At 42.3% G+C, this 26,562-nt stretch overlaps 1 protein-coding gene across 2 annotated transcripts; it reads right to left on the reverse strand.

The window, feature by feature from the left end:
* Positions 1 to 254: 254 nt before the first annotated feature.
* Positions 255 to 15,234, reverse strand: LOC131834095 (glutathione S-transferase-like). 2 transcript variants are annotated; one of them, XM_059178256.1, is made up of 6 exons: positions 14,865 to 15,234; positions 9,292 to 9,343; positions 6,938 to 7,070; positions 4,140 to 4,281; positions 2,107 to 2,238; positions 255 to 757 (listed from the first exon to the last, which is right to left on the reverse strand). In XM_059178256.1, exons 1-6 carry the CDS (start codon positions 14,904 to 14,906, stop codon positions 587 to 589), a joined length of 672 nt encoding a protein of 223 aa, XP_059034239.1. In that variant the 5' UTR covers positions 14,907 to 15,234; the 3' UTR covers positions 255 to 586. The 2 variants fall into 2 exon arrangements, 1 of the variants encoding a protein (XP_059034239.1); XR_009354745.1 differs by lacking the exons at positions 2,107 to 2,238; positions 6,938 to 7,070; positions 9,292 to 9,343; positions 14,865 to 15,234 and having other exon boundaries at positions 629 to 757; positions 4,140 to 4,279.
* Between the last annotated feature and the right edge of the window lie 11,328 nt (positions 15,235 to 26,562).

Here is a 26,562-nt window from a genome sequence, read left to right on the forward strand (position 1 = left end):
AAACTAGGGGTGCCTGGGTGGCTCAGTGGGTTAAGCATCTGATTTTGGCTGAGGTCATGATCTCAGGGTCCTGGGACAGAGTCCCACAGGGGCTGCTCAGCAGGGAGCCTGCTTCTCCTGCTTCTGCCTCTCCCCCCGATTCATGTTTTCTTTCTCTTTCTCTCAACTGCTAATAAATAAAATCTTTAAAAAAAAAAAAAAAAAGATAAATAAAATCTAAAAAAAAAAAAAACTAGCTTGAAGCCATGCCTTGTTCTGGGCTTATTCCAAAAGGATATGGAAGTGAGTGACAATATTTGTATTTGTGGGGTGTTTTGTTTTTTTAAAGAAGCCCTTGAGATCTATTGACTTATTTACAATTTTACTCTTTTGCAAAAAAGTAGAATGCAGAAGAATCTTTCTTTGGATGATTCTGATTTATTGGCGTTCTATTGTTTTATGGAAAAGAGTTGTCTGATTTACAAAGTATTTGGTAGTTTATTTCCTTTTGTTTATTACTTTATTAAAGCAGCCTGATGGTATCGCTCTAGGCACTGCTGTGAAAGCAAAGTGAAACATATACGAGTTCTTGAGAACTCTTTGCTTGCTAATACTCGGCTACTATAGTGCCCATGTTTTTAAGAAAAATGCCGCGTTCAAATTTGAAGATGTTCTTCACAGTCTCAGTGGAAACTTCATCTAGTGGAGGCTTCCTTTGGCTCCCAGGCTGCAGAAATTTATGAATTGTGGGAATGCAGCTGATTCTGGCCTTGAATTCCTAAAATGCAGAAGTAATGCTATCCATGAGAAGAGAATATGGCAAAACAGACAAAATATAAATGATGCATATTTTTGCATGTGACAGAAAGTGTGTAAAAATTATATTCCTTATAGCTGGTAGGAGCAGGGGATAAAATGGAGTTTTCATACATCGTGTGGCTTTGTGAAGCAATGCTACCCTCATACAAACCAAGTTAGCAATATTTCTCAAGAACCACAAAAATGTTCATAGACTGTAATCACCTGGCCCCATTTTTCAGACTGCATCCTAATGATACCATCTTAAATGTGGAAAAATGTATACCTATGAAGGTGCTGTTGTAACATTATTCATAAAAGTAAATATTCCAGAGTATCCTAATGTATAACTAATAAATAGAAGTCCTTATGTCATGAGGATTTTTCCATGTCATTCTGTAATCTTGGAAAATACACCTTTAGGTGGTTGCATAAAATTCTACCCAATGGATGTGTCTTCATTTATGTGGACCCTTTTCAAGTACTGAATATTTCAGCTGTTTATGATTTTCAGCATTTAAAATAAGATTATTCTGAACACAACACATGGAATTTTATATAATCATGGAATTTTTAAACAATAGAAGACCATGTTGTATCCAAATGAGGCAGACTACATAAAAATACCAAAACATGCTTACAGCATAAGGTAAAGTGAGAAATTGTGGCTGCAGAATTACTCCAACTTGGGCAACAACTATTCTAAAGAAGCATATTTTTAAAAGGTTAGAAAGGAATCCATCAACATAGCCATGGGATCAGGCCGAGGGTAGCATCCGGGTCCCATCACCTGCTGTCCATATAGCTTGAGGCAAAGTTATTGCACCTCCTGGAGCCTTGTTTCCTATCCATTTTGAGAACGGAATAACATCAGTGAGATATTATGCCTTTAGTGCTTGTTACAATGCTTGGCACATAAGAGTGTAGTTGAGGGTTATGGTTATTGTTAAATAGTGACTGTGTTAAGGATGGTAATATCCTAAATGTTTTCCATCATCTTATCAAGGTTCTGCTACATCAGGGTAAAACCTTCGAGACTAAAAGCCTGTCAGATGTCAGCCTCAGATCCCCATGCTGACCCAGATGACCCTCTTCAGCTTTCCTATTCCACTTTATTTTTAAACTTGCTACCTTATATTGAGGTTATCTATGTGCTTGTCTCGCCCATTAGGTGTGTTCCTTGAGGGCATCTTTGTATCTTTCGGGCAGGTCTTGGCATAAAGCAGTTAGTGGGTTCTTCAGTCATAATGAATGGCTGAATGAAGGGATAAGTGAATGATACAAATTCACCCTTCCTGCAGTTCTTGGGAGTTATTTGGGTAGCACTACCTGTAGCAGAGGGAAGCCTGCTAGGACACTAGCTTTGCACTCTTCCGCCATTAAGATGACTTCAAGGAGCTGTATATCAGCCCAGCTCAGCTGATCGCCCACGAGGAAATCTTGCCCATGGTCTCTGAGTGCCTGCAGGATAGTCGAGAAGAAGGTAGAGGATTTAGGGGCACACCTAGCAGATGACTTAAAGTCAGGGTGATTTGGCAGAAAGTCTTCTGGACGTTTAGAGACCTGTCTCCTAATCTTGGCCGCTGGCTAGCTGTGTGAGCACATATGAATCCCATCTCTGAGGGCTTCAGCTTGTTCATCAAAAGAGGTGGGATAAGGCCACTTGGGCGGCTCAGGCGGTTAAGCACCTGCTTTCTGCTCAGGTCATGGTCCCAGGGTCCTGGGATCAGATCCCTCACCGGGCTTCTTGTTCGGCAGGGAGCCTGCTCCTCCCTCTGCCTGCCGCTCTCCCTGCTTGTGCTCCTCTCTCTGACAAATAAATAAAATCTTAAAAAAAAAAAGATGTGGGACAGCCTGAAACCTGAGTTTTCTGAACCCCAGAAACAGCCTAATTCCACACACCTATGTCTTCTTTTCATCACATCCCCTGTATCTATTCTATGAAACTTTATAGAATAATTTTACCCCTGCAGCCGGGATTGGTGGGCCTCCCAGGTCTGGGGTGATGATTCTCTCCTCACACCATCTGAGGTCAGGATTCTTGGTAGGATGCTGCTCTTTGTGGGGGAACATCGTGCTCACAGGGACCCACACCTCATTTCTGAGAAATGGATTTTTTCTAGAAGCGAATTTTCTTCTAATAAGGCTCTGAGTTACAGGTCGCCTTGAGTCACAATCAATTGAATGTAAAAGGCTGGAGTAGAAGGTCACTATGGTAGTGTCTAGCCCTCAAACTCTGTGACTTTGTGGCACTTGGACGTGGGATGAGAAGGTAGAGAGACCTGAGCAGAGGCCCCAGTGTGGTGAGTTGTGTGCCATCAGGCAAACCTTGCTTCGTCTGCAAAATGGGGATAACAATGACACATCTTTCCTGGAGTTAAAAGATGACATGGAGTCATGCATGCAAAATGCATGGCACAATGCTTAGACAGAGTAAGCACTTAGCAGAAGTGAACCATCACGTGATTAGTTCTGTTGTGATGATGATGACGATGATGATAATGAGAACTGTTTTTAGCCACAAGAGAACTCTCTGTACTTCAAAGTATCTCACAACAAAAACTTAAGCCCTTGGGAATAGTGATGTTAAACATTCATTCCATTGTCAATACTGGTAAAACAATAAGATAAAAATCACTTAAGTGGTGTCTGGGTGGCTCAGTGGGCTAAAGCCTCTGCCTTCAGTGTGGGTCATGATCTCAGGGTGCTGGGATCGAGCCCCACATCAGACTCTCTGCTCAGCGGGGAACCTGCTTCCTCCTCTCTATCTGCCTGCCTCTCTGCCTACTTGTGATCTCTGTTTGTCAAATAAATAAATAAAATCTTCAAAAAAATGCAGAGACAGTGAAAAGTAGTACTATTTGGGGAAAAATTGTTTTCTTAACATTTTCAGTATTGTGTAGAATTCTGATAAGCCTTATAAAGTCCCCTGAGCCTTGGTACTATGAAGTGTATTTTATAAATAATATCCATTCTTTCCCCTCACTCCCCCTCTCTAATTAGTGTGGGGTTTTTTTCCCCCATAGAATCATCTGATAAGACTCGGTTTTTACTCCAAAATTAAATCAAGCAACTGAAATTCTGTCAGCACTAGAACCACAAATTTTGCTGAAGTTATCCATGAAATCCTTTAGAAAAAAAAAAAAAAAACAAAATGTAGAAGACTGGGGTGCAAGGAAGAAGGGCAGACTTGTTTTGTAACTGTGATGGAGGGAGGAGGTTTGCTTTCACAAAGTGTTTTTGGGATCTTTCATCCACTGAAGTTCTTTACTTTGAGGTTGTTGAAGTTCTCTACTCGGAGTTTATTGATTTTTCTCCCTCTTGATCCAAGTCACAGGGCAAGACAGAAGTTTGTCACTTACCTTCTCATAGACAGGGAAGAATCTTGTAGTGGCTTTTTCAAGGATGTAGTCAAGATTCATCTCCTTTTCTCCAGGCAGGGAGAGTGGAAAGAACAGAATCATGTTGCTCAGGTCCCTCAAGCCCTCTACATACATGTCAGTCCTACAGAAGGGTCCATAATTCAAAAGAGTTGCAGATAAAGGAACCATCATTTCCATAGCCAAAGAAACAAGTTAACGAATGCCGGAGTGCCTCCTGCCTCATGGCTGGTATCTCAGTGCCCCATGAGTTAAAATCAAGTATTTCTGCCTGCCTGCTCTTCCTCTGAGATCGTAAGATCAATCTGAGAAATAGAAAAATAATAGAACTAAAGTGTGGGAGCAATTATGTCTGTTTGAAGATCAACTGTGTGAAGTAAGTGCTAATTAAAACACACACAAAGTATTAAAATAATCCTAAAGTCATAAATGAGGCAAAGATCATATTTGGCTATTTAAAAGTTATAATAACCGTGAAATGGCCCCTGTCTATAAATGTTGGGGAAGAGATCACCAGGGACCTCTGTGCTGCCAACAACTTCTTTGTCTGGATTGAAGGTTCTCAAACTTAGTAGAACAATTCAAGAAAGCACAGGACTGACTGGACAAGTTCCCCCTTGCCACCACTCACAAATCTGTGCCAGAATGAATCGAAAAATAGATTTCATGTTAGACAAGATACCGTGGCATAGTGAAAAGACTACTGGTCTGGGCACTGGGAAACCACTGTCCTGGTCCAAAGTGAGTCTCCTAATCTTTTGGATCCATAGTTCTTTTAACTTTAACCTAGAATAGCAATGAGTATCTTGAAAGAGCCTCAAATTCTTTGCTACTTCTGCTATTGAGAATAAGTCTCATTCTCTCTTTGAATCTGTCCTCGGGGACATACTTGACCAACAGAATGTAGGGAAGTAATTTCTGAGACTTCCAAGACTAGGTCATAAGACGCCTTAAGCTTCCACCTGGTAGTCTCCAAAATTTCACTCTGAGGGAAGTCAGCCACCTCATCGAAGGAGCTTAAGCTGGCTTCACAGAGAAGTCATGTGGAGGAGGAGACATACCCTGCCAGGCCCATTTGTTCCAGCTCTCCCAACCCAGGCGCCAGACATCTGAGAGAAGAACCGCCTGAGAGACCCTGAAAGGGTGCCATCCAGCTGATTCCTGTCAGCTCACAGAACCCTCAGATGTGGTGTCTGCAGCAAATAGCTCAGGTCATGATCTCAGGGTCCTCAGATCGGGCCCACATCGGGCTCTCTGCTCGTCAGGGAGCCCGCTTCCTCCTGCCTCTCTACCTACTTGTAAGCTCTCTCTCCCTCTGTCAAATAATTAAATTTTTTAAAAAAGAAAGAAAGAAAGAGATGTAGCAGGTTAATCTGGGTTATCCAGGAGGTAATAAGGAGTATCAGAGACCACTAGAGTAAGGTCAAACATTCCAGGAGCAACTTCACTCCCACTGGCCAAGGGCAGAACAATTTGAGCATAAATAAGAGTAACAACTGAAGTGAACTGAAATGCATCAAAGATACATAAAATGAAGAGCCCATAGTGACACTAGAACAATAACAATAATTAATTGGTAGGACACAGATGAGCCAACTCATCTGGAAAATTGGTAAACAAAAGTCTACCATGTCTTTCCTAGAGGAAATTGTATTCCAGATAACCAGATGGTAGATGAAGGAAAGTTTTTCTTTATAGAAGTATCCCAGATAATAAATGCAGAAGGAATGATATCGCTGAATACCAATGGCTGTTACTATCATAAAGAAAGGACAAGCAGACATTTTTTGCTTCCTGACTGGGGAATGCACCAATACCTATGAAATAGTGCTGCAAAAACCACTAGAACTTGAGTCTGATAAAACCTCTATATCTAACAACCAAATGACAGGAAACACAGAGACGGAAGAATGGGTTAAACTACACTGCTAGATGCAATCAGCAGAAATTTGGCAATTAGATTCGGTTAGAAAGCAAGAGAAAGCTTATGTTAAGATTTAAAAATACGAGATCTATTCCAAAAATTTTACTGCTTTAAGCATTTTAAAGTGAAGTTTCTGAAAATATATATATTCTTTAAAACCATGAGATATTTATTTAAAACACACCCCCTTTGGTAAAAATGGACTATTTGTTGTTTAACAACGAATAGTTTTCTAATTCTGTGCAATAATTTGTAATTGAGTGTTGCTGTTTTTAAAAATTCAGTTAAGACAAGACTGTTTGCTAGTTTGTAGACAGGTCTGCCCACTGCAAAGGGACAAGTGTGTACATGTGAAAATTAAGAATGTGTGGGACACTGGGGGGCGGGTGGGGTGGGGGGAGCCTATCTGGTGAACCAGAGACTAAGGAGGTGGTTTCCAAAGGCTACTTCCTGAATCAGTTTCCCAACGTCCCACTCCAAATTTTGAGTTTGTTCTTGTGATTTACCCTGTGCTTTACTCCCACCTAGTGGAGAGAAATAGAGATTGCAACAGGAAGAGGCAGATTTCTTTCACTAGTTTTTGTCCTTGCTTTGCTCTCAATACAGAATCAGAAAATGAAATAAACTGGGTAATTGGCCATGGATCGATAATTGTTTAAAGCAAATGTGTTTATACGGTTTATTTCACCATTCTCTCTCCTTCGATGTTTTAGATTTTTCCATAATATGAAGTTAAAAAACAAGAAAAGAATTTTCATTCCACCAAGAACTACATAGGATTGCTAACATGACTAAACGTTAGAATTTCCTTTTTTTTTAAAAAACTTCATTTTAAGTAAGAAGTAGTTATTGTCACCAGGCTTGTTCCTGTAGGTTCCTTCCATACAAGTTGTATTTTGCAGCTAGGTATCGTAGGATAGCTCTGGTTTCTACCAAATTCATTCCATCGATTTGGACCATGGGCACTTGTTCATACATCAGGGTTCCACCTTTAAAGGTACAAAGGAAAGTTGGGCTCTTTACTGTCCCTCATGGTAGCAACAGAGTCTTCTTTAACTCTTAAGGTGCTACAGATGAGACTACGTAATTGAATAGGATTAAGATATGTTAGCGACTACTCCAAAAGGAGAAATATGTATGCATTTATTCACAGAAAGACATGTAGAAGGCAAGACTCGTGGCTGAGTCCTCTAGGAGATACAACAAAGTGCAGAGACAGAAGCTTTTCTCTCTGGTCAAGAATGTCCCTTTCTCATCACTTATTCTTCATTCTTGCGGCCACACTGCTGGTGAGACTCTCTTTCCCTCCAAACCATTGTTAATAATGTCCTAGCCGTTAACTCAACCCTCACAGGGCTCTCTCTCTTTTTTAAAAAAATTAATTTAATTTAATTTAGTTTTTTGTGTGTGTGTTCCAAAATTCATTGTTTATGCCCTACACCCAGTGCTCCATGTCCTTTTTTTTTTTTTTTAATTAAGCTTTTAAATTTAATTCCAGGACAGTTAACATATGGTGTTCTATTAGTTCCAGGCATACACTATAGGGATTCACCAATTCTGTGCATTCCTCCACGCTCACCGCGGTGAGTGTGCTCTTAACCCCCTTCACCTATTTCACTCACCCCCCCAACCTCCTCCCACTTTGTTCTCTATAGTTAAGAGTCGGTGGGGGGGGGTTGTGTTTGGTTTTGTTGTTGTTGTTTTGGTTTGGGTTTGGTTTTGGTTTTTTGTTTTTGTTTTTGTTTTTGTTTTGGCTAGTCTCTTGTTTTCATTGCTCATTGTTCTTGTTTCTTGAATTTCACATAGGAGCGAAGTCATTTCGTATTTGTCTTTCTCTGGCTGGTTTGTTTTGCTTAGCATTGTACCTTCTAGGTCGGTCCATGTCATTGCAAAGATTTCATTCCTTTTTTGGCTGAGTAATATTCCATGGTATACAGATACCACATCTTCTTTATCTATTCACCTACTGGTGGACACTTGGACTGCTGCCATCATTTGGCTATTGTGAATAGTGCTGTGATAAATACAGCGTGCATATATCTCTTCAGATTACTGTTTTCATATTCTTTAAGTCAATACCCAAAGAGTGGGATTCCTCAATCAGAGGGTATCTCTATTTTTAACTTTTTGAGGAATCTCCAGGCTGTTTTCCACAGTGGCTGCACCAGCTTGCATTCCCCGCAACAGTGCACAAGGGTTCCTTTTTCTCCACATCCTCACCAACACTTGTCGTTTCTCATGGTACTGGTTTTAGCCATTCTGACAGGTGTGAGGTGACCCCTCATTGTGGTTTTGATTTGCATTTCCAGATGATGAGTGATGCTGAGCAGATGGGCCCTTCTTATCTACCCACATGCACTGCCTGGAGTCATAACACCAGCGTAAGCCTTTCCATTACTCCTCTTAGCTTAGGAGACAATAATATTTAACCTCAACCTGGAATTCAAAGCACTCCTTCACGAGGCCTCCCATCAGAAAGACAGCTCTTTGTTTTGGGCTTTCTTGTTCATCTTCCAGGGAATCCTTGCATTACACAACAATGGCACCTTGAGAGGGCAGTGGTTTAATTTAAAAGAATCCCACTCTCTCTGCCCCATCCTTCCTTCCCTCTGTCTGTCAGTCTGTCTGACGCTTCCTCAGAAAGGTAACAGTAAAGATGGCACTTTTCCCATTTTTCCTTAAGTTGAACCAGCTTTCTGGACTGAATCCATGGCAAAAACATCCTGGTTTTTCTGCAATTGCCTCCCGGTTTCACTGTCAGGACATTTCCTGCCCTTGAATTACATCAGCCAGGACTCAGGGGGAGGCAGAAGTTACTTGAAGCATACCGAGGTACAAAGACAATGACTAGGTCCTGGAGATCTGAGAAGCAACAAAGGGATGATACAGTATCATGAAGGTGACAGCTGCAGAAAGTATCATCCCTAGGGCTGAGGAAACAAGGAGATGGTGCTGAAATTATTACAATTTAGCTCGGGGGCAGGGCTCCCCCTGCTGTGCCCACCCATTGGTTTGTTGCAAGATCTAAGTGCTGCCTTCCTGACAGATATCATAGATATTGTCTACCTAATTTTCTCCACTCTTAGAATATGTGTACGCATGTGTGTGTGTGTGTGTGTGTGTGTGTGTGCGCGCGCGCATGCGCGCACGCCTCTCAGAGATCTCATCCTTGGTCAATGTAGCTAACATGCAAGCCTTTTTTTTCCTCACCTTGGATTAATCTCTCAAATTCTTCACGTGTTTCAAAAAGTTCTTCTTCAAACTAAAGAACGAAAGAAAGAATATAAGAATATGTTGCTACTATCATTTTTATTGTTATTCTTACTTTTGATATCATGGAAAAAGAGTTGAGTAAAAATAAAAGGTCTAACCACCAAGGAAACCAATGTTTCAAGTAATTATTGAATGCATACTGGCCTTTTCCAGGTTCGATGGACCTAAGGACGTTTTTATATAAAACCAAAGCAAAGGGTTTACTGAATTCAGATGACTGAGTAATACTGATACCCCCTGTTGTGTGGCCGGAGCCTTTCAGGTAGACTTCCCAGATCGCAATCTGAAAGCGGGCTACTACTCCCCTTCGTTGGCTCAGATAAGTTACTCTCTTCTAATTTCAGTTTCCTAATGTGTGAAAATGAAGCTACTACCAATGAAGGAGCAGGAGGCTGGCTGAGGACAAAGCAAAAGCTGGCGCCTTGCACCCCCCCCTTCACCCGCTCCCCTCCATATGTGTAGCATTCCTCAGGCACCCCTGACTGCCATAAAACGATAAATAGTTAACTTGCTGAGATCACAATCCTGCAAGACAGGAGTCTCCCTTGGTTTGCAAATGTCCTTGAGATTACAACAAAGAAGTTACCTTATCGATAGCCCTAATGTCACCCTCCCCTCCATAAAAAACCGAAGGAGGCGGAGGTAGAAGGAAAAGTAAATAAAGTTAAATTTCTTCTAAACCTAATTCTCACTAACAAGGATGCTTGATAGCAGGAATGTAACATTCCACCAGTAGACTCCCAATTGTCTTTACTTGATAGTAACCAGGCCTTCAATATCCTGATAGTGCTTTTTTCGCATGCGTGGGCTAACCGGTCAGTTCTGCTTCTGTAAGATTGCTTTGTCTGCTTTCGCGCGGGGTCCCCTGACCCAATTCACTGATGCCAAGTATGCCTGTTCAAACTGTCAATCAATCAGCTCAGCCCCACCCGAAACTTGTTTGTACCTGTCTATAAAAACCCTGCACCAACCCAGCTCTGGACCTCTCGGCGTTATCGGCAACGAGCGGCGCAGAGGTCCAGGTTCGAACCTGCAATAAACGACCCTTGCTGATTGGCTTTGACTCACGTCTCTGGTGGTCTTTTAAGGTGGGGGTAATACTCTATTGGCATTTCACCTATGCATGATGTTGTCATGATGGCTAAAAGAGATCTTATCTAAGGAAGACTAACTCTCACGTTTGGCTCAATATTGAACATTGTTACTGTTTGCCTCAGAACTTTCCCTTGGGTGGTGTTTGTTGTCCCTCATTTTCAGGGTTCGAGAACAAGCAAATGTTAGTTTCATCATTCTATTCTATATTCTCTTTTTAAACCCAAGAGGCTTAGACACAGAAAAACAAAATTGCTGCAAATCTCAGGAACTACATGGTGGCAATGGAACAATAGTACTGAGTAAACTCAAAATACACTTTATGGCATTAAGGAAACACTAATCAAGGTGTAGTTTATATCTTGTTGCTTTCAACATCTTGTCTTAGATGTCTGTTTTGTTAGATTATTACTAGTTAACTTCTGGATACTTTAAAATCAATCTCTAAAACACATCCATAGATTGGACATGTACATTTTGTACAGTATAATTTTAATAGAAAATTTAAATGCAACGAGTTTTCTGTATTTTTTCTGTCATCATTATTAGAGATGGAAAACCCAACATGTACTTGGAAAACAGTTTTTTCCCCCAAAGATTCTATTCTACCCCCATTGTCACGAAAATAATTTTTAAATTTTAGATTTATAATTTGGAATGATGAAAAGATATTAATAATGTGGTTCCCTGGTGGTGTTCCTGGATATTTAAAATTAAACCAAGATATCATATCACCCTCATTCCTAAACCTTGAAGACCAGCATTAACTATAACTCTTGGTGCTCTTCTTTTCCAAGCCTTCGCATGATGCTTATGAAGCCCAGAGAGGTTAAGTGACTTCCCTAAAGTCCCTCAGCTAAAAGGTGGAAGAACCAGGGCTAGAATCCCTTCCCCCTAAACCCACTACATTTTAGATAGCATCATTTTGCTAACTGTGTAATTTGTATTTCGATAATCTTTATAGGAAGAAATCACTCCAAAGTTGACATCAAATATGAAAATACAGATGAAAACCTTCCCAAAAAGCATTTTTCCTAAATTTGAATATTACTTATGACTTTCATATAGTGTGATAGGGGGGAAAGTATACCTTTATGATTTCAATTTCTCCTCGAATACCTCATGTCAGGTGCTCCATCTGACTTTTACCATCTGCTTTGGCCAAGCTATAAAAGAGCAGGGCTTGGAGCCCAAACTCCAATTCCAAGCGAGGCGTTACTGAAATGCCAACTGAATATTACCCCCACCTTAAAAGACCACCAGAGACGTGAGTCAAAGCCAAGCAGCAAGGGTCGTTTATTGCAGGTTCGAACCTGGACATTAGGGCTATTGATAAGGTAACTTTTTTGTTGTAAATCTCAAGGACATTTGCAAATCAAGGGAGACTCCTACCTTGCAGGACTGTGATCTCTGCAAGTTAACTATTTATCGTTTTATGGCAGTCAGGGGTGCCTGAGGAATGCTACACATATGGAGGGGAGCGGGTGAAGGGGGGGTGCAAGGCGCCAGCTTTTGCTTTGTCCTCAGCCAGCCTCCTGCTCCTTCATTACCAGGTCAATCCCTGAGAGCAGGCCGCAGAGAGGGCCGCACCCAGGAACTCATAGTCTGGGTGTGGCCATGGACCGGCATGGGATACAGCAAACCCCCACAGACCACATACCATCTGGGGAATTTTCTGGTAGGTTTAGACTGAGTTTGACCAGATCACACAGCAAAGGTTTCCCGCCTGAATGTTTTTGTTTTTAAGGGTGTGTCTTTCTTAGGGATATCTTTTGCTGGAAGACTTACTGTAAGAGAGGCCCTGGGCTCTAAGAATAAATGAAGCAGGGCCATTTTAACAAAGTTGTGTATGCAAGAGCATGTGGAGTTCACTTTTGAAAATTTGCCATGACTCACATCAAAAGGAAAAGTCAGGCACGGAAGGTCAATATTGACTATAGGATTTTCTTCTAATTATGACCAGCTACAATACCAACTCTGAATATAAAAACTTTGAGGAGTCAGAAGATCCAGGAAGGACCTTCATATGGCTCAGAAAGAATTGTCCTTTTATCGTTTTGAAGAAACGACAAGTTCAAATTTTTTTTTTATTATTATATACTAAAAAATAGTGCCCCCTCTGGAGAAATTAGAATGTTTTTGACAGGTGGGTTTTGAGTTCACATTGTCTCCTGTGTGCTTTGCAATATTTTATCCAGATCTAATGTTAATGCAACAATACATAAAAATTGGGATTTATAAAATAATTATCAAGGAATGACCCTTATTCCCCGCTGCCATCATTTGTTCCTCTGTCTTTTATCCATCTCAGTATGGATGGATCTCAAAGACATAATATTGAGTGCAAGGAGGAAAAGACAGAATGAGTCACAAAGGGAAACACATAAATTCTTTCAAAAGGCACAGAAGCCAGTGTTTGGTGAGGACACACATAAATGTAAAAATATAAAGACTGGACTAACTGGATAGGGGTTATTTAAGTGGACATGGGTGTGATGGCTGGACTGAATTTTAGTTTTATCAGGGGACGCCTGGGTGGCTCAGTGGGTTAAAGCCTCTGTCTTCAGCTCAAGTCATGATCTCAGGGTCTTGGGAGCGAGCACCACATCGGGCTCTCTGCCCAGCGGGGGGCCTGCTTCCTCCTCTCTCTCTGCCTGCCTCTCTGCCTGCTTGTGATCTCTGTCAAATGAATAAATAAAATCTTTAAAAAAAAATGAATGAATGAACGAACAAATTTCAGCTTTATCTGTTAAGAGTAGAGTATATGAATATATTAAACCCACCCCCCCCCTTTCTTTTAAGACTGAAGGCAATGGGCACCTGGGTGGCTCAGTCATTAAGCATCTGCCTTTGGCTCAGGTCATGATCCCAGGGTCCTGGAATGGAGCCCCACATCAGGCTCCCTGATAGGTGGGAAGCCTGCTTCTCCCTCTCCAACTCCCCCTGCTTGTGTATCCCTCTCTCCCTGTCTCTCTCTCTGTTAAATAAATAAAAATATTTAACCAAAAAAAAAAAAAAAAAGACTAAACGCAAATATGACAAAATAACAATAATTTCTCATTCCACATAGTGGCATCATGTTTGTTTGTTTATTATAACATTCTTTATACTTTACATATTTTCAAAGTTTTAATTTAAAGTTTAAGAAAATTCCTAACAAAAGAATTTTTGAAAAAAGTGATAATGAACTTTTCACAAGGATTTGCTGCTTTCTTATAGCAGAAATGCTTAACCTGGGGGCCTAGGATACAGTTGTGTATTTTGTGGCTTCTTGGAGTCCCTACAATTATAGGTACATGGGGCTTTTTCCTGGGAAGCAGCTTCATGGGTTTCTTCAGATTCTAGAATAAAACATCTGTTCTCTTCTCCTAAAATGTCTTTAATCCTCTATACCACCAGATACCATAAAAGGTATGTTTCATAAAATCTTTAAATAATAAACTGTGTCCTAAGCTGCATTCATATACGGTATCTGCACTCCTAGTGAACAAATGAATATGATGTCTGCTGTCAGGGCCCAAACAGAACACAGAGCATCCTAACAAGTACTAAGTGAATGGGATTACATGCTATTTGCACGTTAAACCACTGAGTGTGAATAAAACTCCCTGTTCTTTCATCTTTGGATCTAAGAGACCACTTAGGAGTGACTAGAAAAAAAATTCTGTGTGGGTTACAGAAGAGGCTAATTGCTTTATATTCACAGTGAATGTATATACAGATACAAATATTTATCTTTGAAAGGTCAGTATAAACTTCAATAGCAGCTTTAAAGTACGTTGAGAATAGAATTTTTTAAAAAGATTTTATTTATTTATTTGACACACAGATAGAAATCACAAGTAGGCAGAGAGAGAGTGGGGGGAAGCAGGCTCCCTGCTGAGCAGAGAGCCTGATGCGGGCTCAATCCCAGGATCCACCCAGGCACCCCAATAATAGACTTTTTAAAATTCATTAAAATATAGGATGGTTATATTTTTGGTAATGAATGATATGTTCTTACATCAGTATCTCTGAGACCCTTCTGTGTGTTTAAAGAAAACTACCTGTTTCTCAATATTCACGAGACAAATGTAGTTACATAAATCCAACACTTGGCGGACAGGATGAAATGAAAAGAGGCTGTTTGCTAGAACGAGTCCCTTCCTTCCTTCCATGACTCCTTCCTCCCTCCCTTCCTTTCTTTATTAGTGATGATTACTTCACCGTGGGTCCGCTCAGTCCCAACAACCAGTTTCCACGATATCTGGGTGCTTACTTAAAAGAACTAACTCATTCACTCACAGCCTAGTATCTCAAGGGCAGGTGGCAAAATTGGCTTTTTGGTCAGGAATCATAGGCGTTTCTTACACCTGCTCCCCAAGGAAGTGCTCAACAACCCCATGATGAAAATAATACGAATAAACCCAGCATCTTACCTCTACTCCTGCTGCGGCCAAGAGCCACCGGATGGACTCCATTCGTCCTCGGCCATTGAAGTATGCTTAAGGCTTCCTGCAAATCGACAGAGAGAGACTGATGAAGACACTTCTGCACAGACAGCCAGAGAGCGGGGAGAAATGCAACCGGACAGAGCAGCGTGAAGTCATGCTTTGGACTTGTGCCCCAAATCACAGCTGTTCCTCATCCCCAAGGCTGCCCGTGTTCTGTGTTCCGTCTCACAAACGGAGTTTATCGTCACACGTTGGTGTTCTCAACACCGAATGGAATAACCAATACATTTTTAATATAGAGAGAGGACAAGTGAGGAAGCCAGATAGAAAGAATTCAAAGAGAAGACTCTGACCAGCTTTTCCTCCTGTAGCATGTGGCGACCTTCTAGCTTTCCAATCCTTTTCCTTTTTATCTAGACAGACCCTCCTCCCTCCTCTTGCCAGCACAGCCCAGACTGGCAAAACTGGGTCAGATTAGGGGAGGCTAATGCTTTTCACTTTCCAAATTAATCTTGGGACTTTAATTCAGGTGTCCTCTGGAGCCTGGAGACAGGATTCGAGAGGATTTCGATGACTCATTAGGATTTAAGGCAAAAGTGCAGAGTTAGGCACAGTGGGTCTTTTCACACTTTCTTTTTCCTCCGAAAATGAAAATAGCTTTTCTTAGAAGCAAAACCATCGCTCGCTTAAAAAAGGTGAAGTAGTAGAGAAATTAAAAGCCCAGCCACGTCACCCCCCCAAGATCACCTGTGAGGCTTGTGGGACATGAGGGGGTGGCCTTGGTGGGGAGACAGGCTCTGGACATTCAAAAGTAGCTTAAGGTCCCTGGAGAGGTGGGTCCCTGGGAGCACGAGAGGCTATGTGGAGAGGCGGGAGTGGCTTCATGCTAGGAGTGAAGCCTGATTTATTTTGCAACATGTCACCTGGCTCAGTCTTTAAAAGAGCAGTTCTACCCATTAAGAGCTCAGCAAAATAAGTGAAGGAAAAGGGATAGATTGATAGGTTGGAAACCAGAATGAAAAAAAAATGTGACCTAGACCTATTGCTTTTCAGCCCCCTATGTGGAACCTATTAGAATCACCTGGTTAGGGGCTTAAAACACATGCAGGTGCACAAGTACACACGCATATTCTCTCTCTCCCTCTTCCCTCACCCCCCCCCCACCCCGCCTGGGTCCCTCACTGATTTGGAAAAGGACTCTGACACCAGTGTTTTTTAGAATCTTTCTAAGTGACATGCAGACAGCTTTAAGAACCACTCATCTGGACGATGGTTCTATCAACAGCTACTAAAACCATTGATAGAGATCGCAAGAATGGAAAGGTCAGGCCCACCACTCTACACACCTGACATCACTAGAAGTGGGGCAGCCAGACATGACAGTCCTCCCAATGCCATGTAGTAGAAAGTGGACAGCACTGCCTGTGAAGGATTCTTGCTAAAACAACTGACCAGAGGAATTCAGTCAAGCTTCAAGATGCCAATTTATGGGAAATGCAGGACAAGGGTGAACACTTCAGGGATGCAACCAGCAAATTCAGCAAAATCTGTAGCGTGGAGCTCAACAGGCTTGAGGTTCAGAGAGCGGTCCCTGCGCTAGCAGCATACGGATCACCCGGGAAGTTGTTAGACATACAGGCCTCAGAGGCTCGACTCCCATCCCTCTAGAACACACGTCTTAAGGGCCCCAGGGATTTCCATGCACATTCAAGTTTGAGAAGCACTGTTCCGCACGCCAAGTGACCAACACGTTCCCAAAGAATTCCCTACTCTTAGATTGTGGTGATAAGGAGTTTTTTTTTAATTGCATGAAAATCAGAGAAGCAGTGGAAATCTATAGGTTCGAGAGATTTAAGAGATTCTTTGAACACATGCAATGTACAAAAACTTTTTTTGGATTCTGATTTTATTTATTTATTTTTTTTATTTTTTAAAGATTTTATTTATTTATTTGACAGAGAGAGAGATCACAAATAGGCAGAGAGACAGGCAGAGAGAGAGATGAGGAGAAGCAGGCTCCCTGCTGAGCAGAGAGCCCTATGCGGGACTCGATTCCAGGCCCCTGGGATCATGACCTGAGCCGAAGGTAGAGGCTTAACCCACTGAGCCAGCCAGGCGCCCCGGATTCTGATTTTAATAGAGCAATTATTTTAAAAGTAGATGAGATGATTGGAGAAACTGAACCAAGAATATTTAACATAAGGGAATTACTTTTAATTTTTTAGGTATTATGATGATATTATCAACGTTTTTCAGAAGGAATCCCTATCTTGAGAGACGCTAAACAGAAGATCCAATTAACCTAAAGCTGATTCCTTACCTAAAGGAACTAGGAAATAATAAATGAATGCTATTCTCAGCCCCCCTCCCCAATCCATATCTTTCAGAGACTTATGTCAAAGGATTTATGGATGAAATAGTATGATATTGGGATTTACTTCCAGTTTTAACCCAGTTGTCAAGGTTCATGAGTGGGAGCCTAAGTATAACACGTTGCTAACTGCTACAGCTGGGTGGTGGGTATATGGGTTGCATATACTATCCATCCATCTTCATAAATATATGAAATTTTCCATCATAAAAGCATTTTTAATTGCTCAGCAAAAGCTGACCTTATTCATAATGGACTGAAGCTTTAAAGGCCCTGGGGTGGCTTCTGAATCACAAGGAGAGTTGGAACAGTGTTCATTCCAGCTTCAGGGATGAATATGTGGGTTGAATAAAAGCTCAGCCTAGATTTAGTCTGTACCCCTGGTAGACTGGGGCTCAAAATAGAAATTAAACTCAGTTATAGAAATAAAAGAAAACGTTTTGTACTCTTGAATTCGTGAACTAGCTCACATGGCTCTCCACCCCACAGTATCCACTCCGAGAAGTTCCCTCTGAAAAGCCTGAGGCCCAGGGTGCTTAGGAGCTGACCCACCTTCCCATCTGGTCTCACCCACAGCAGATGCGGTGCAGATGTGGAAGAAGGCAGGTGCCTCCCCCAAAACAATGGGCTTCTAATCCTCATGCGTCTTGGGGAGCTGCCTGAGAGGGGCTGAGTGCATGGAGCCTGGGGAGGCCCCTGTGAGGACTCATGGCTAGATATCGTGGTTGCTGGTCTCTGGTCCCATCAGCTCTGGGCTGCTTCCCACAGAGTGGAGGCAATTGAGCAGCCTTAGGTCATGTGCTGGGGAGACTCTGACAAGCACAGCCTGGAGCCTGAGCAGGGGAGGACCTGAGCCACCCAGAACTTCTCTTGCCATTCACAGAGCCTGCACCCCGACTCACAGCAAATCTGCCAAGGGGACCCTGTCCAGACCCTCCCCACCATAAGCATTCACTCTTGGGGGTGGTTCCCAGGAGAGCCACCAGCCTGGGGCATGAGCTCTTGTCGCCTCTGCTTTCCCTGGACCCTACTTGGGCACACAGAGCCTTGGTTTCGCTCAGGTGGGGGCATCCCCAGCATTCTGCACCTGGGATTACTGGGGTCACCGCCACTCCCCAGCAGTTGACTAGAACCAGCACAGGGCTCCCTTGTTACCCTGCTCCTCCCCCCACCCTACTTTTGGGGGATGTGGAAGGCCTCTGCCCCCAACTCACCTGCCTGCCTGTTCCCCAGTGGGGGACTGTGACATTCATGAGTACTTGACCTGGGGGCAGCTTATCTGAGCCTTAATAGAGGCACACCTTAGAAAAAAGAAAGCAGGGATGGGCCAGGACGATGGCTGGGAGAGCCCCCAGATATGTAACCTACAATGGTAAGCCCCCAGTCCAGTCTTTCCAAATGTGCATATTAATTTGAGGTAAGAGATTAAAAAGAGTATTCAGCAAATATAACTAAATCAATATGGTTCATCCATTTTAAACCATTCAAATTATAATTTGGGCTTTTCATTAAAGCTGTAACTTCATTATAAACAGAAAAAAAATGGATCTGCTATAAGTATAAGTAAGTATAAGTATAAGTAAGACTTATACCCAGAGTAAACACACTGTAGCATAATTGCACACTTCCTGGATTTTAACAACTGACCTCGTTTGCATAAGAGAAAGTACTGACTTTCCTCCTACAAATACCCCAAATACATTTCCAAGCAAAACAGCATCTTTCATCAACTTTTTCCAGCTGTCTTTCCTTTTGTAACTACTTCTAAATCTGCTCCTTATGGAGGTCATGGGAAATCATAAGAAGGCTCAAAAACAGACTCTAAGAGCACTCACCCAGTGCTCCCCCGCCTGTTTGGAGAAAATAAAAGGGGATTAGAAGCAATTATGGTGCATTTATTTCATTCTAGCTAGAAGAACTCCATTAGGCAGGTAAGCCTGCTAAGTAGATAATCTCACAAATTTCAAGCGGGCATCTGAAACTTTAAAAAAACAATCGAAGGTAATAATCCATTGTTTCAAGGGTGTAAGATTAAAGGAATTAAACAGACCAGTAACTACATGTCTTTTTCCTTGACCCTCAGTCTAGCATTCTGGAATTTTATCTCCAATAATCTTGGCATTGTGCCCCCTCCTGTCTGGTCTACGGAAACCAGATTTTCAGTAACATTGATTCCTGAATAACCTAAGAGAAAGAATAAGGATGTTCCCCTCTATAAAAGTCTAACCAGAACCTGGTGCACAGTACATTTTTATGTGTCCTTGGATATTGAATGCATATTTTCTGGTCTCTAGAAAATCTTTCTGTCCTTCATCTTTATGCTGATGACATAAAGTGAAGTTTGTTTCGCTCCCATAGAGATACTTTCCTGGCACACACTGGTCTGTTCTGGAAAAATCTGTGTTTCACATTGCTTGTTTAGGAACTAAATTGTTACGAATGGTGGAAAAGGAGGCTTGTTATACTAATCAGATGATAGCCAGAGAAGCAAACAAGTCAATTTATTTAAACTATATTGGAAAACATTTCAGCAAAATCAATGATTTCTTCAAGGAATCCCAATGACTTATTGTATAGTCATCTCGTGTTTTCAAATTGTCCAACAACCTTAAAACATGGAATTAGGTACGATTCAGCCCAGCAGCACCCAGGACATGTTTTCCTCAGGTATGTGTATGCGCATGGAGTGTATGTGTGAGTGTGCAAACACAAAGACAATCATGTGCCAGAAGTTTCGAGAAAGCTCAGCATGATAGTACTCATTTACAAAACAATATCAGAAGCAATTATTCCCACTATTACAGAGCTCCTTTTGGTTTTGAAATGATTTAGTAGGTTTAAGCAGGAAGCTTCCTGGTGTATTTAAATGATTCTGTTAAAATGTGTTAATTCACTCTTCCCTCCTAGGGAGTTACACCCAGCAAACAGTAGTCTCAATTAGAATTGTTAGCTGGCTGCGTACTTTTCACGCCATTACATCATAACTCAGTTTTTTGCAAGTTTTACAAATCAACGTACTTCTCCATGAAACTCCAGAAAGGCAGTTTAATTTAGTCTGGCAAATCCACACACTGTGACTGCTTTTCCGTTTTCTTGTCATCCCATTTTTGGTGCAAAAGCATATGAGATTTGCCTCTATAGTTCAAGTTATGTCTTCAAATATCTATAATGTGAAGTTATTCCTCCCAAAATACTGTATCATCTGGGCAACATCTTATGGGAAACAGCCAGGCATTGAATTCCCATTTCATCTAGGATAAAATCCAAATTCCTTGACAGGACTGGAAAGAGCGTGTCATCCGCCATCTGCTGCCCCATCCCAGGCCACGCTGCCATCCCCCACTTTCCAGCCCAGCCTCTTCTGACTTGGGGTACAAAAGACACTGCACACTTTCCTACTTGAAGGCCTTGAGGATGCTGGTTCCTTGATCTGGAACCCTTAATTTTTTTTTATTTTTGAGAGAGAGAGTGAGAAGGCAAATGAGGAGGAGAGGCAGAGGTGGAGAGAGTGACCCTGGGGCTCGATCCCATGACCCTGAGATCATGACCTGAACTGTAATCAAGAGTCAGATGCTTAACCAACTAAGCCATCAGGTGCCCCTTGCCTGCCTGGTTTCTTCTCACTTTACATGTTTCATCTTAAAGGTCGTTTCCCTAGGGTGGACTTCCTTCACCATCCATGTAAAGTAGAACCCTTGTCGGTAAAGGTGTACAAGACTTTACCTATAAGTGTAAAGGTATGAGGATCCAATGTATAACTTGGCGATTATAGTGAGAACGCTATTGTGTAGATGAAACTTTGCTAAGAAAGTAGAACTTAAATGTTTTCACAAAAAACGAACAAAGGTAAATATGTGAGGTGACAAATACATTGATTAACTTGATGGGGAAAATCCTCTTCCAATGTTTATGAATATCAAACATCACATTATAAACTTTAGATGTCTTACAGTTTTATTTGTAAATTCTACCTCTATAATACTGGGAAAATATAAAGCAGAGCTCGCCCCTTCCCTGCCCCCCACCCCAGCTACTCTCTGTTGTAGTCCCTGTTTAATTTTCTTCGTATCCCTATCAGAGACTATAACTGTGATAATTCTTTGTTTGATTGTTTGTTTGTCTGTGGTCTATTGTCTCTCACTAAAATGTAAATTCTTGGAGGTCAAAGGCCTTTGTCCATCTTGCTCATCCCCATGTCTCTGCACCCTTGCAAAAATCTCATATTAGGATTCAAAAGATATTTCCTGAGTCAGTGAATAACTGGGAGAGGCCTTGGCCTGTGCCAGGAGATCTGGCCTTTAGGCTGAACCTACCATTGACCAGCCCTGTGGCCCTAGACAAATCCCAACCTCTCTGGACCCCTGCCATTATTCATCTAAAATAAGGAGATTAGATGTCTTGAGGGTAAGATGGCTGCCGAATTTTGATACTTGATTCTTCCTTCCTCATTTTCTCACAATGACACTGGAACAACCAGTATTTAGGGCAACCTCAGAAAAGTATGGGTAGGTCTTGAGGTAGTATAACAGGGTCAGGAGGTTTAACAACAGAATTTCAATCAGCTTCCATGCTTCCCCATCTCCATGCATGGAGCCCACCCTTAATAGCCACCTTCCTACTGAGTAGGAGATGTTTCTATCACTCCCTTGCACACCTTCCCCAGTCTTAGGTGGTGAGGCAACTATAACCTGAGGACATGGGAACAGAATGGAAAGAAACATTCATATCCACAAGTGCTGGTGGAAATGTCTAGTATTTTTTTAGTTCATCAGTGAAGGTGTCATGATGGAAAAGGCACTGATAGACTGGCAGACAGCAGTAGAGGGAACATTCCAAGATAAGAAGGAAAGGAGTTTGGAGAGCGTGGGACAGTAGTCATGTCTTTCTTGATGCTTGTCCAACTTGCCCTGTCAAATGTTGCATTCAGTGCCCGACATCAGACTCCGGAACATTTTTGGAGCATCTTTCACAAGCTTGAGCTCTGAAAGAGAGAGGGCTGTCACTGATAACTTGTTATTCATTTTGTGAAAATTCTGTCCTTTTGAAATGAAGCAGGACGGGGTGTAATGGGTGTAACAGCATATTGGCAAGAAAGGCTTATAAGTCACTCAACTAAGCAAAGGGAGCCCCGGATTCTGTGAGCATGAAAGTTTAGTGGAGGGTGGAGCAGGGGCTCTGGCAGAAAGTTGCTGATGGAAATGGAGGGTGGGCTTGGGTTTACAGTGAAGAGGTCAATGAAGATATAATGGCAAAGAGATCTTTGAATCAATAGGACAAAGATGGTGGTTAGTTCATTGGTTATGAAACAAAAATTCAAGACTTTGACTGTTGGGGCCCCTGAGTGGCTCAGTGGGTTAAGCCTCTGCCTTCGGCTCAGGTCATGATCTCAGGGTCCTGGGATCAAGCCCTGCATCTGGCTCTCTGCTCAGCAGGGAGCCTGCTTCCCCCTCTCTCTCTGCCTGTCTCTCTGCCTACTTGTGATCTCTCTCTCTGTCAAATAAATAAATAAAATCTTAAAAAAAAAAAAAAAAAGACTTTGGCCTTTGGCAGGAGAAAGTATAACCAGAATGTAGACACCTGGGTCTTTGGAAGTGACAGGAAAGAGGGAAGGAAATAGTCAATGGGAAAACCAGCCAGAGATAAAGGATTGTTTTGATTTGTTTTGCAGTGTTTGTTGGTCTTTTTTGTTTTGTTTTGTTTTTGAGGGGTGGAGATGTGGACATATAGGTGACTAAGGATGTTAGGACAGGAGAGACCTAAGTCTTGTAATCAGGTGATATTCCAGAGGCAAGGGAGACAGACAAGGCAGCTTGGCAAGCAAATTGTCCAGAATGACTCTCTATGGGACAGATTTCTGGGGCTTTATTTGCCTCCATTACTATTATTACCATTATTTGGTGGCATAACTGATCTGTAATAAAGTACACCTCACTTAAGTGTACAATTGGATAAGCTTGACATACGTAGACCCCTGTGAAAGCATCACCACAAGCAGTAGAATGAACATAATATGTCCGAAGCCCCATCGTGATCACCTCTCCCTGCCTCTCCCCATACCCCACCGGTCTGCTTCTTGTCATGCAAAGTCAGCTTGTGTTTTCTAGAATTTCATATAAATAGAGGCATACAACAAGTGCTCTGTTTTGTCTGGCTTCTTTCAGTCAGCATCATTATTTTGCGACTCATATCTGTTGTTAATGTGTTTTCTTTCTTGTTTATGGCAAAGTAGCCATATTCGTTTCCTGTGGCCATTACAACCAATGACCACAAACTGGGTGGCTCACAGAGCAGAAATTTATTCTCTCACACTGGAGGCCAAAAGTCTGAAGCCAAGGTATCAACAGGTTGGTTCCTTGTGAGAGTTGTGAGGAAGAATCTGTTCCATGCCTGTCCCCTAGCTGCTGGGGGCTACTGGCAATCTGTGGCTTTCCTTGGCTTGTGGGAGCATCACTCCAATCTTTAGCATAGAAAGGGGTAATGGGAAAGGAATACAGGACTGATGGACAAAGATGAAGAAATGAAGGAGGAATAAATAAGAAGAATGAACTGGAAGGTGTTGAGGGGAAGTGTGGCAAACTTTCCCACTTGGCCTTTCAGTCAGAAATTTCTAGTTTCCCTTTTGGCAGTTCTCCAACACAGATTTAAGATTTTTAAGAAAATGTAGTTTATCTGTTCCAGCAAACAGTCTCTAGCAAAGAGGCTAGACCTACTCTGAGAAGTCAGTCTGACTCTGAGGCCATGCCTGAACATGAGATGGCACACTTTCTAGAGCAATGGGGCCTTCCTGGTGCCAACAACCTCAGTGCCTCTAGGAAACTCTGTCACTGTAGTACACAGACTCACTGCTCTCAGGCGACTTCCCATGATCTCAAATGAAACCAAGCCCAACCTATTTGACATTCCCTTTCTTTTTAGTTCTCATATAAAGTCTTCTTTTCTGTACATCTGCCTTTTCTTCTAACAAAACTTCCCAAAAGGGTGGTCAGTAGCTTCTGTCTCTACTTCTCACTTCCCATTTCCTCCTCAACCCACTCTGGTCAGACTTCTGTCCCACACTCCACTGCTATCATCAAGGCCAGCAATGGCCTCCTGTCCCCAGAATCACTGTTCACTCTGCAGTCCTCATGCTCCTCTCCTTCATGATGCCACAGTTTCCTGCTTCTTCCCAACTTCACAGACACCACCTCCTCAGAATCCTTGTCTGGCTCCCACTCTGCTTCCCATTTCCCCTCCAACTGCTTTCTCAACCTAGCTGTGTCTCCAGTCTATCATTGTCATCAGAAGTAAGGCCCTAGATGATATATCATAAAGGACATTGCTATTTCCATTTTGTTCTCCCTTGGATTGCTTGGGGTGGGGGAACTTAGCTGATCTAACATGAAGATACTCAAGCAGCCCTACAGAGAAGCAGATATGACAAGGAACTGAGGCTCATTGCCAACAGCCACATAAGGAAACCATCTTGGAAGCACATTGCCCATCCTCAGTCAAGCCTTCAGATGACTGCAGTCCCTGCTGACGGCTTGACATACAACTTCCTGAGACATCCTGACCAAGAAACACCTTCCTAAGTTGCTCCTAAGCTCCTGAAGCTCAGAAAGTGTGCTAGAGAGTAAATGTTTGTTGCTTTAAGTCATTAAGCACTGAGGTAGGAACGGCTGACCTCATCTTCCTGTACTTTCTCACCATGCTCCCATAGCACCTACCTACATACTGTGCCTGAAACACCCCCAAAGTTGTTCTTGACCAAGACCCTGTCCTCACTGGTAGCTCTGGTTAACATCCTATTGCCTTGGATCTTCTTATGCCTGCCTTCTTTGGGTTGTTTAGGACTTAGTCTTCTGACCACTCATTTTAAGTTAACCACTTCCCCACTGGAATCTTAAAAACTCCCCACTACCCTCCTCTGTTTTATTTTCCTCCTAGTACTCATCACTAATCATAATAATTTTTTCATTGATCTGTTTGTTTCCTCATTGTCTGAGCAGGAAAATGTTATTATATGTACCATGTCATCCTCTGTGGTCAGAAAAATTCAGAGAACAAAATATGTGCTCAGTAGACATTTACTGAATAAAACAAAGAATAAAACTATTTAAATATTATGGAGGAGCAAGATGACAGAGGAGTAGGAGACCTAATATCATCAGGTCCAAGGGGTTATGCTACATAGTTATCAAATCATTCTGAACACCTACAAACTCAATAGGAGATAGAAGAGAAGAAGAACAGTAATTCTAGGAACAGAAAAGTGACGACTTTCTGGAAGATAGAATGTGCAGAGAAGTGAATCCAAGGCGACGGGAAGATAGACTCAGAGGGAAGGGCCAGCTCCCGGCAAGCGGCAGAGCAACCGAGCATAAAATCAGAACTTCTAGAAGTCTGCTCCACTGAGGGACATTGCTCCAGAGGCTAAGCAGGGTGTGTAGCCCTCACAGGGACAGTGTGGTCTCAGGACCAACAGGGTCACAGAAAGACCAGGGGTGTCTAAGCATGGCCGAGCTCACAGGTATCAGAGCAGGGAAGCCAGCTACAGAGACAGAATCAAGGAGTGACCTCTCTGCTCAGGATTACCTTAAACCATGATCTAAGGCATATTTGGGCAACTGCTCTTCAGGCAGGGACCCCACATGTGCCAGATCTGGAGAGACCCCCTCCTTCCTACTTCAGGAGGATCAGCGTGGGAGCACGTGGCAGGAATCTGCTGGGTTTGGAGACTTTAAAAGATGCCATGCACCAGAGAGAGAAATGCTTGGTCACAGGCTGGGTGAGCTCAGAGTACGGCTGGAGACCAGGGAGACAGGAGTGATTGAGCTCTGAGGGACCCTGAGATCTTGGCCCCTCCAGGCCAGAGATTGGAAGGCTGACATTTTCATTCCTGTTCTCCAAAGCACTATGGAAAGTGTTCAGGAAACAAAAACTCCAGTGCAACAGAATATGCATTCTTCTCTAGTGTACATGGAACATTCTCCAGAATAGATCACATCCTGAGTCACAAATCATATCTCAACCAGTACCAAAGATTGGGATCATTCCCTGCATATTTTCAGACCACAGTGCTTTGAAACTAGAACTCAACCACAAGATGAAAGATGGAAAGAACTCAAATACATGGAGGCTAAAGAGCATCCTACTCAAGAATGCATGGGTCAACCAAGAAATTAAAGAAGAATTTAAAAATTCATCGAAACAAATGAAAATGAAAACAGAACTATCCAAAATCTGTGGAACGCAGCAAAAGCAGTCCTGAGAGGAAAGTACATAGCAACACAAAACTTCCACAAGAAACAAAAAAGGTCTCAAGTACACAAC

Source organism: Mustela lutreola, chromosome 6 (genome assembly GCF_030435805.1).
Source record: "Mustela lutreola isolate mMusLut2 chromosome 6, mMusLut2.pri, whole genome shotgun sequence".
NCBI lineage: Eukaryota > Metazoa > Chordata > Mammalia > Carnivora > Mustelidae > Mustela > Mustela lutreola.